Source organism: Perissodus microlepis, chromosome 16, assembly GCF_051167445.1.
Source record: "Perissodus microlepis isolate ML-2025 ecotype Zambia chromosome 16, ASM5116744v1, whole genome shotgun sequence".
NCBI classification, from domain to species: Eukaryota; Metazoa; Chordata; class Actinopteri; order Cichliformes; family Cichlidae; genus Perissodus; species Perissodus microlepis.
This window is the reverse complement of record NC_140476.1, coordinates 20,242,033-20,253,348: the sequence shown is the minus strand read 5'-3', so window position 1 is coordinate 20,253,348 and position 11,316 is coordinate 20,242,033. Positions and strand designations below refer to the sequence as shown.

The 11,316-nt window shown below is 41.4% G+C and overlaps 1 protein-coding gene across 2 annotated transcripts; it reads right to left on the bottom strand.

The window, feature by feature from the left end:
* Positions 1–581: 581 nt before the first annotated feature.
* nxpe3 (neurexophilin and PC-esterase domain family, member 3) lies at positions 582–10,783 on the bottom strand. 2 transcript variants are annotated; one of them, XM_084907874.1, is made up of 6 exons: positions 10,455–10,783; positions 6,388–6,547; positions 4,380–5,152; positions 3,825–3,892; positions 3,516–3,737; positions 582–3,434 (listed from the first exon to the last, which is right to left on the bottom strand). In XM_084907874.1, exons 2-6 carry the CDS (start codon positions 6,478–6,480, stop codon positions 2,872–2,874), a joined length of 1,719 nt encoding a protein of 572 aa, XP_084764000.1. In that variant the 5' UTR covers positions 6,481–6,547; positions 10,455–10,783; the 3' UTR covers positions 582–2,871. The 2 variants fall into 2 exon arrangements, with proteins under 2 accessions (XP_084764000.1, XP_084763999.1); XM_084907873.1 differs by having other exon boundaries at positions 6,388–6,550; positions 10,455–10,782.
* Between the last annotated feature and the right edge of the window lie 533 nt (positions 10,784–11,316).

Here is an 11,316-nt window from a genome sequence, read left to right as displayed (position 1 = left end):
TGCTCAGAAGGACTAAAACCACACTTGTTCATGGGGTAGATGTGGTGGTTTGTAAAACACACATTAATAAAAAAAAAATAAAAAAATAAAAAAAAATATATATATATATATATATATATATATGAATGAAGGAGCGCTGCCTCCAAATTCTTCAACTATTGCCTAGACTTAAAAATCTGATAAAACTGGCTATTTCAGCAGGGCAATGATCCCAAAACATGCATTAAAACCAGCTTTAGAAAAGATAAAAGCTTACTAACAATAAACTCTGAATTCTCAAGCTACAACCTCAACCCCTGCTAAGTGTTTTGAGCCTGTGTGGAATAAAGAAATTGAAATTAAACTTGTGAAACAAGTAATTAAAAGCTCAGAATTATCATATCCATGTGATAGGTGAACAAACCTGTCAGGCATAACATCTCAAGCATATTCAGTATTACACCTTCCTGCTTCCTGTTTTGTGTTATTTATTTTAATTAAGTATCCATGTATGCGTCAAGGCATTTAGATCTTATTGAATCGTTTTTGTACTTGTACTGTTGCTGGTAGCAGGAAGAAGACCCAAATGCAGGACTCACAGATACAAGAATAAACTAAAAACCAGTTTTGTATTTGGTGAAATGGCAAAATCCAAAACAGAAGCACAACACAATGGCAGGAAAGCAGGAGCGTAGGTTAACAGACACCCAGACAAGGAAGAAAAGGAAACCAGAGTTTGCATATAAAGGGCTAATTAGTTTCTTTATATTCAGACACCTGAATATGGTTTTCTGTTCTCTTGTTTTGGAGCCTTTAAGTTACTGCACTGTGTTTTGGATTTTAAATATGAGCCTAATAAACAGTTCCCCTTCTAGGTCCCTAAATTTTGACAAGTACACATGATGAGTGTACATGATCTTATACATACACACATAAGATCTGGCATAAGATTATGACCAATGACAGGTGAAGTAAACGGCACTAATTATCTCATCATCGTCTGTTAGTGGGTGGAATATATGTTAGGAAGCAGGTGAACATTTTGTCCTCAAAGTTGACGTGTTAGAAGGAGGGAAAAGGGGCAATCGTAAGGACTGATCAGTTTGATGAGCGCCAAATTGTGATGGCTAGCTGACTGGGTCAGAGCAGCTCCAAAACTGCAGCTCTTGTGTGATGTTCCTGGTCGGCAGTAGCCAGTACCTCTTAAAAGTGGTCCACAGAAGGAACAATGGTGAACCAGTGACAGGGTCATAGGCTGCAAAGGCCCACCGATGGATGTGGGAAGCGAAGGCGGGCTTGTTTGGTCCAATCCAATAGAGAAACTGCTGTAGCTCAGGTTACTGAAAAGGTTAATACTGCTTCTAATTAAAAAGTCAGAATACACAATGCATCACAGTTTGTTGCGTATGAGGCTGCACAGCCACAGAACAGCCAGGCGGTCCATGCTGACCCCTGATCACCACTGAAAGCAACAACAATGAGCATGTGAGCATCAGAACTGGACCACGGAGCAGGTTTTCTTTATGTGCGTCGCTTACCTGGGGAACACCTGGCACCAAGATGCATTATGGGAAGAAGGCAAGCTGGTGGAGGCAGTGTGATGCTTTGGGCAATGTACGACTTGGAAACCAAGGATCCTGTCGTCCATGTGGATGTTACTTTGACAAATACCACCTACCTAACCATTGTTGCAGAACATGTACACCCTTTCATCGAAACTGTATTCACTGATGGCCGTGGCCTCTTTCAGCAGGATAATGTACCCTGCCAGAGAGCAAATACTGTTCAGGAACGGTTTGAGGTGTTGACTTGACATTCAAAGTTCGCCAGATCTCAACCCAGTCAAACATCTGTGGGAAGGAAATGTGCTGTACAAACATGTCTGATCGGTGGAAGCCCCACCTCACAACTTAGAAGACTTAAAGGATCTGTTGTTAACTTCCTGGTGCAAGATGCCACAGCAAACCTTCCGGTGGTGTCTAACTGAATACATATCTTAAAGGTTTAGGGCTGTAGTAGCAAAAGCAAACACAATATTAGGCAGATGTTCATGTTATATGTGTATGTGTGTTTAATATTTCCTAAGTAAATATATTTCCAAAGATCCTATTTGAAATTCTCAACAGATGTCCATTAATTGTTATGTGTAATAATGAGAATATAGTCTCTGGTCAAGTGAGACCAAAATTGAACTCTTTAGATTCCAGAATACACACACCATGTTTGGAGGTCAAAATGCGCTGCATATCACCCCTAAAACACCATTCCAACAGTGAGTTTAGAGGTGGGTACATAATGGTGTGGGGGTTTATTTCAGCATACGGCACTGGCACGCTTCATATGACCGAAGGAAGGATGAATGCGAAAATGTGGCGAGGAACTAATAAAAAACTGCTGCCACCTACCAGGATGATGAAGATGAAACGAGGGTGCACGTTTCAACAAGCCAATGACCCCAATTGTCATTTCTCATTATTACACATAACTTAATTTCAAATCTAAATCTACGGTTTGATTTCTTTGCATGTGTGGACTGGATTGGTTGTTGACCAACATCCGGTGATTACCTTTAGAAACACATTTACTTAGAAAATTGATGTGTTCAACAATTATTTGAACCACTCTGTACATTAAAATAATGCACATGAACAAAACTTTGGTAATACCAAAAGATGAGAAGTAACAATCATTGTGCCAAAGTCTTTGGAAATCAGAGTAAAACATGTTTTGTAGGAATTTAAAAAAAAAAATAGCAGGAAAGCAAATCTTCAGTATTTGAAGAGTTTGCAGTTTTAGAAAAATATATGAGTTCTTATGAACCCAAACAAAAATGTGTTTGAAACTGACGGATGGATTCACACATCACATTTAACAATATATCCACTATCATCACTATTTCTGGCTTTTTTTCCTCTCGGGGCAAATATAAGATAAAAGCATGTCTATCATTTGCTTGACGATAGGTGGAGGAGGATGGAGGGCATGAGGTAAATGGTGAGCTAAAGTCATTTGCCAGGCATCCACCACTAGAACGTTCAGCCCCTTGAACATGGTCCTGAGCACCTGATCGAGCTGCTGGGAGTACCAGTCGCTGTTGTAAAGGCTCACCTCTTGATCCAGGGCTTGAAGATTGGCTGAGCGGATCACTATTAGCGTCCCTGGCGCTCGGTCTATAAGTCTCACCAGCGCCTGTCGAATGTGCCGAAGACGCCGTATGTATATGTCCACAGGAAAGGTGCTGAAGTGGGACCAGATGCTGAGGACCACAACCACGTTGGGGCCCCCAGAGAGGCCGTCAAGCTCATTCGAAACGTACCGCAACTCGCTGGACATGACGGTAGAGAAGCGGATTGGAGGGCCGTGGCAGCGGTACTTCAAGAGAATATTATGTGTGCTGTCCACCGCCATGAGCGGCCCAACCTTTTTGGGATTGTATAGGTTGAACTCCTTTAATTCTGGATGAGATGGAATAAATGAAAGTTACAGTGGGTAGTGTAAGTGTCTATAAAATGAAATAAAAGGACAAAACCGCTCACCTGGTACAAAACCAATGAGATACTCGAACCACTGTCTCACAGTAGAGTCTCCGTACATGTTGATCACCTTGTTCTTCAAACACTGTACAGCTGCTGATGATTTGTTGAACTGACGCATTGTAAATCCATCTAATGGCCTCCAGGAGTCCATGTAGTAATATCCAGATGTTTCTAGCTGAATATGTTCTGGTTTAGTTGTGCTGTTTTCTTCCTCCACTTTATCTGAGAGAAAGTAAAGATTGCTGAAGACAAAATTCATTTTTAGATCACAGCAGGTGCTACAAATGTTCCTCTCCCACAGTACCGTACCTTTCTGTGGCAGCACGTTGATTTTATCAGGTCCTGAAGCGTGTATGTAAACTTTGAGATTTACACCACTAGGACAGATGGAAAAAAAATGAATGTTAAAAAATAATGTTACATTTCCTACTAATATCTTGGTCGAGTTGCTAAGGCATAAACTCATCTTTAAAAGTCAGATAACAACTGAGTGCTGTTTTAGCTATTTTCGTATGTATAGATATACCAGAGAACTATTATCAGGTCACCAGTGACAAATCTGCTGCAAGATTTTAGCTGCTAATGATGTCTCCAGGGGGGAGGTAATGGTGCGCATTTCCACAATATTAAGGCCTTATTTTTAAACAGCTGGCACTAATGTGTTGCCCATCTTACACACAATGTGTGCAGGATGGGAAGAAAATAATCTATACTGCAGATGGTTTTATTTTAATGGTTTCTTACTGCAGACACTCATTGTTTGTGGGTTTTTTATGAATTAAGAAAAATAGGAAATCTCACCACACTTATTCTTTAACAGTAGATACAGTAAATAAGCATCCAAATCCTACAAAGCATACAAACCTTTTGAATAACAGCGCTTCCTTGTTGGTGATGAGGTTTTTCAAGTAGCCTCCCTTGGCATGGTTGATTCTGGTGTCACAGCTGAGCACCTTGGGCTTGTAGCAGTACCAGGGCTCGCCTGTGTGAAGGTCTGTGTAGTTGCAAAGAGGCTGATGGTTGGTAGGCAAGCACAGGTTGCACACAGTAGTTTCTGACAAAAGGCCTAAACGGAACACGCTCTTAAAAAACACCCGATCGGCCCGTTCCTCCCTGAGTCGTCGCAGCACAGCGACGGCCTCGCTGGAGTGCACCAACATGACTTCAACCTGTGCAGAGCCCACCCACAGGAGTGGGAACAGAGCAGAATAAAATCCATTCTTGTGGTCAACCACCTGCCCAACCACGGCCGCTCCAAGCTCTGGAGAGTGCAGCCTGGCCAGAAGGAAATCCCCGCCGTAGCGTTTAGGACGACCCTGGAAGTCGTGCATCTGGATGAGGGCCTCTAGCTGATCGCCCACGTGCCACTCCCTTCCTTCTTTAGTGGGAAGTATTGCGAACAGGCTGTGGACAGGGTCGCTCGTCTGCCTCAGGGTGGTTGGTCCAGAGTGAGGCGGAGGGCTGGGCCAGCTGATGAGTTCCAACAGGTACCGCTCCTCAAGTTCATCCTCAGGGGAGGGTTTCTGGCCCACATGGGTACAGTAGGTATGGTTGTGATAGAAAGGAGACACACTGAGGGATGAATGGATCCTGCTCTGCAGTTGGTAGAAAGATGAAATCGCTTGGCAGTTCCAGTTCTGAAAAGAAGAAGGGTAACTGAATGAATTTTAGAGGATACCACACTATGGGTTGTAGAATATTGCAGGAATAATTCAAGAGGAACTGCACAGATGCAAAGATAAAGATCACTGGTTAGAAGAGGTCCTACTCAGCCCGTGAAAACAGTTTGATGCGGACAGGACTGAGAATAACAGAGCTGACGGTTGCTCATAGGCAAATAATTTCCACATACTCAATATTACATTTTGGGAAACGTAAGATCGGGTATGATTGGAGCTCTTTACGACCCTTACAAAGGACTAAAATACAAAATATGTTAACTTTTGCTGCCATTAAATTGACTTGCCAACTTCTAATAACCATGCTTCAATCCTCTTAATCCATGAACCAAGCAGCAACATGAAAAATTAAGCCATTAGTGCCAAAAATCTAAGTTTCTCCATCCCCACAGACCCCCAGAGCAAAATGACCAACAAGTGAAAGTTGCAATTGCATTCATGTGTTTTGTTTGTTTGTTTGTTTTTTATGTTTACACATATGGATTTTGTTAAAGCTTAAAGATTTGACCCCTACTAATTAAAGTCCACACATTTGACTGCTCAGCTGAGTTTGTACTACTGGTTCCCCCTTCTGGCAAAAGACAAGGCCTACTGTATGTTGCAGCTTGTCCACGAATTCCAATGAGAAGTGTGTGAATTTCCGGTATTTTATTACTCTTGGCACAAATTAGCAGGAATGTGTGTCTGTGCAATCCAGCTGTGGTTTATGTATGCAGCTTGCTAAACTTAGCTGATAACAGATCATTCAGGGTGACCTGAATGCTTCTTATAAGGGATTATATGCAAACTTTTAAGAGTGCAGCTCTGTTTCCTTCAGTAACTCAGGAAGGTCCCTTGTGGTTCAAAAAGGATCACAGAAACAAAAAGTGACAGGCCACAGAGTTGCAAAGCAGGGTCAAAGCGTGCTGACCCAGATAAAAGTCACCAGAGCACTGCAGACTCAAGCACAAAAATTGTGCCCCACAACCATTATGGTATTATGGCAGCTCCTTAATGCATACCCGGTCCACTATTTTTGTCCATATACTCCGTTTTAGGAGTTCCCGACTGATTTCTGCAATAATATAAAAACAATGAAAAATTTGCCTGCTATGTGAATAAATCAAAAATCTTTTGAGACTTTTCATAACTGTCAAAAATGAAAAGAAAAAGCATGAGTTAAAGCTCACGGGTAGTTTCACTTCTCTCCTCACCTCTACTGTGTGGATGTTCCGCAGCAGGAAGATGATGCCAGACAGTGTGAGGAAGAGGAAAATCGGGGTATATTTGGACAGATTATGGCACATGGTGACCCTCTTCTAAATCCCATGATCACACTCTGCTGTCACCAGGACGACATAATGTCATTCCAACCTGCTGTCAACGAGAAGGACATTTTATATATATATATGTGTGTGTGTGACAGATGTTCTGTTCTTCATTATGCAGTTAACCATCTTCTCTGTGTGTCATACAGAAGTAAATAAAAATATAAGAATTCCTTTTTCAAAACAGCATGAAAAAAACATTTGTCCCCTTCCTGATTTCTTTTTTTGTGGCATATTTGTCACACTTACATGTTTTAGATCAGAAAAAAAAAGTAATATTAGACAAAGATATCAGTCCTGGGACTGACTGGTGACCTGCACAGGATGTGTCCTGCCCTATGACATCTGGGATATCCTCCAGTCCTCCTTGACCCTGATAAGGATAAGCTGAAGAGAAAGGATGCATGGATGGACAAAGATACCTCGAATAAATGCAAAATGCACAAAAGTATTAAGGGACAAAAGCTATTCAAACCTACCTGGCCCTATGTAATATTGTAATAACTGGCAGTGAGTCTTTCACTGTGGAGGAATTTTGGTCCACTCTTGTTAAACTTTAGTTTCAGGGTTGAACTGAAGGCTCAACATTCACTTTCAGGATGTTCTGGTAGAGAGCAAAATTCCATCTGTGAAGGCATGTCATCCAGATCCAGAAGAAACAAAGCAACCCCAGACCATCACACAACTAGCATTACTATGTTTGACTGCTGGCAGTGTTGGGGAGTAACGGAATACATGTACCGGCATTACGTATTTCAGAATATGAGTAACTGTATTCCGTTACAGTTACCGTTTAAAGAGGTGGTATTCAGAATACGGTTACTTTGTTAAAATAAAGGGATTACACAGCGTTCTTTTCCTGTTTCATATGTTAGGCTATGCCCACTCTATTTTTGGTAACTCCACGCCAGTGGAAACCCAAACAAAACACGCATCACGAGGCTCTTTGTCTCAATCTCGCGGCCCATGTCACCTCTGCTTGCGGCCCGCATGATGACGTGAAGAAATATTTTTAAAAAATGTTGTTCAAAAGATTATTTAATATGACGGCAATAGGCAGAGCGTTACAGGCATAGCCCTAAAGAATGTGGCCTTATGTAGCCCAGTTGTAAGTGAGCTATTAATAAGACTCGACTGTACACTGTGTTCGTGTTTTACTCCGAAACAATAAGTTCTTCTGTTGAAGCAGCCTTTCAATGCCTCTCCCTGTCTCTCGCTAGCAAAGCTGACCCACACAAAAAGTAAAGCTATTTTACGACTCCGACACGAATTACGTATTAGCCAGGGGTCCCTTTACCACGGTTCGGAGCCGCGGAACAGTTTTCTATACAAGATCGCTGCAAAAAGTGCAGCCTTACCTAATGTCCATCCTACTGTTACTCATCTAGTTGGTATTGGCGAGCAACCTTCAGTAATAGTAATAAATCACAGAGCAAAAACACATTCATGTAGTTGCAAAAAGTTTGATAATATGTTAAGTAATCCAAAGTATTCAGAATACGTTACTCAATGAGAGTACATTACAAAATACATTTTGGGGCATGTATTCTGTAATCTGTAGTGGAATACATTTTAAAAGTAACCTTCCTAACACTGACTGCTGGTATGATGTTCTTTTTATGAAATGCTATAGTTTTTCACTGTGGTTTCCCCGAGTCCCAAAGCCTTAGAAGTGGTTTTGTAACCCTTTTCATACTGACAGGTGGCAGAGTTGTTTCTCTTCTGTATTCCAGTATCGTTAATTCATGGCACGATGTCCTGCTTTTTGAGATCTTTTAGACTACCTATCTTTATCAGACACCTTCTACTTTCGTGACTTCTGGTTTCAACAGTTCTTGCCGTGTTCCCTGTACAGCACTGTAACAAAGTCTCCAAAAGTTGATTCTGTTCATCTGGACGTAGCGTTTTCTGGGAGAAACGTTTCGTCACTCATCCAAGTGACTTCTTCAGTCTCAGCTGACTGCAGGTTTCCCCAAATCTTATAAACAGTACATTTGCATAATGACTAAAACCAGCCCACTGAAGGAACAATGGGCTGGGAGTTCAGTTCCTTAATCATAATTATGCAAATTCTCATGACCATTGATCAACAACCACTGACCAAAACCCACTGATCAAAGACCACTGACCAATGGGGAATGGCTGCAATCACAGCATTGTAAGATGGGGAAAGATGCAACACTGTAACACTGTAACAAAGTCAAACCAGGATGCATGTGTGGGAATAAAGAAAAATATTTTACTGCTACATATAGCTTTCATCATTATCATTGCATTAAAACGTTCATTAAAGCTACTGGCATTACATTAAAACTTCTATTACAGGTGCGGCTATAACCATTTTATACACACATTGCAGATGTGCTCATGAAGAGTTGATGCTCAGTCTATTTAAGGGTTTTAAGCTAAGTTTGGCGCGATGTCGCGACGATCCATAGTGTAAGTGACTTGGAGCAACAGAAGGTTAAAAAGGCATACATGCTTACAAACACAAATGATTTAAAGATAGGCCAGGCCAAAGGCCTGGAATTCATTTAGCTTCTAACTGCATTTGAGTTTGCCTAGTAACAGGTGACAGAAGAAGAGTCAGGAAGAGTGGAAGCCCACAGGAACCATCTGGAGGGTGAAACAAATTGCCATGTATGGAAGAATGTGATAGAAAAAGGAACTTCTCTGTCTGTTTTTAGCTTTTTAACTGACCATTTACTGTAACTGATGCATGTCATATTCTTAACGCATGAAGGGGCAGAACCCTGATGAATTAAAAGCAGTCTGAAGTGTATTTTTGGGTGAAGATCTATGCTGATGTGTTGCAGTGTACATCTTCCCACGCGTGTGTTCAATAAAATCATTGTTTGACTGCACTCTTCTGGGCCAGTGTTGGTTTGTTCTTATCCTCAATATTTAGAATTCGGGACACATGCTTAATGCATGCTCAATCATCCAGGTAAGTAAATCCCTCAAAGTTGATTCTGTTCATCTGGACGTAGCTTTTTCAGTGGGATAAACATTTCGTCACTCATCCAAGTGACTTCTTCAGTCTCAGCTAACTGGAGGTTTCCCCAATCTTATAAACAGTACATTTGCACAATGGTTGAAACTAGCAACACTGAAGGAACAATGGGCTGGGAGGTCAGTTCCTTGATCATTAGTATGCAAATTCCCATGACCATTGATCAACAACCACTGATCAATGGTCATGAGTACTATTCACAGGGGGTTCGGGAATGGCTGCAATCACAGCATTGTAAGATGGTGAAATTTAACCACTAAATTAAACCAACAAAGTGTATCAAGAAACCAGCAACTCTAGAAAGGAAGCCCTTCAAAAAGAGACCTTTAGAGTCTATCAAAACTAGAAACACAACCAAAATACTACAGTAAAACTAAAGCTCATTATATTATAGTAACATAAATACCAGCCAATTGAAAAGCTTCACGCAAAACTTTAAGACTTTTCATCCAATATCTATATATGTGTGTGTGTGTGTGTGTGTGTCTTATCTGAATATGTACACATGGCTAAAGTAGAGCTTTTTCCAACATGGCCTGCTTTTGTTATTCTTTAACATAAACATAGATTTAAAAAAAAATGGATGCTAATCTGTTGACAGAACAATAGCTGTGAATTAGTCCACATCAAGGTTATTGCTCTTTTTAACCTAAAAAAATACACAACCCACATTTCTGCGCTGACATGAGCACTTCTAGCTGATAAGGCGTCCTGTCTCTCTGCAGTAATAGTCTGTGATAATGGTTAGCGGCTCTTATTCTGGGTTAGGATGAAGCTCATCTCCATCTTGTAAGAGATGGAAATTTCTGTTTATATTATTCCTATTATTCAGCAGCTTTTGTCACACGAACCGCTGCAACGACGCCAACAAAGACACCTCAGATTTCCGCATATTCAGAACATCATCTTTTGTTTGCTCATTTGTGCGCGCCGTACTTACACGTTACAGAGCCACACCATGTCCGATCCCTGAAGCAGGATGAGGAGGATGGTAGCAGAAGAGCAATGTGGGCATTAAGATCAGGTGATTTCCACTGGTCATCGCTCACGAAAGGGGAGGAGGATAGTATGTCCACGGTGGGTTGAGCTGTTACAGTGGATGCGCTTTCTGGCGTAACCCCACAGAGAACCAGGCTGGAATCGAACAGGTCACCTTACGCTTGGCAAAATAAATAAATAAATAAATAAAATCAATTAACCAGCACACCATCGTGATGAGGGTGGGAAAAAAGAAATTGCAACGGATTGGGTGACTGAGTGGGTGCTACTGCGTCCCCAGGTGGCCACTCGGTATACTTCAGCTGTTCCTTTGTAACAGCAACTATAACAGTGATACAAAGAGAAGAAGAAGAGTAAGAAAAGTAGTTTTTGTGACGCAGAAAAAAAATCAGCACTTCCTGTGTGTCATGGTTCTGGTTCTTTGACTCAGTGTTTTGTGTTTTTTGGACTTTTGAATCGTAATTCATTGTTGTTTTGATTTTGAGAAGTGGGCTTGGTTTCTAGATTTCTACAATGTGTCCTGACATCCTGCCCAGTGACCCAGCTTTCAAAGTAATTAGCAGTCAGTCCACGGATTTCAAAGGATGTGAGTGTGAAAACCACGGAGCAATAGAAGAAGCTGGCCTGGTCTGATGAATCGTGGATGGCTGGGTGTCACTTACCTGGGAACACGTCAAGCTTGCAGAGGCAGTGTGATGCTTTGGGCCGTGTCCTGCGGGGAAACCTTGGGTCCTGACATCCATGTGCATGTTACTTTGACATCACCTACCTAAGTGTGGTAACCAGTGTTGGTCAAGTTACTT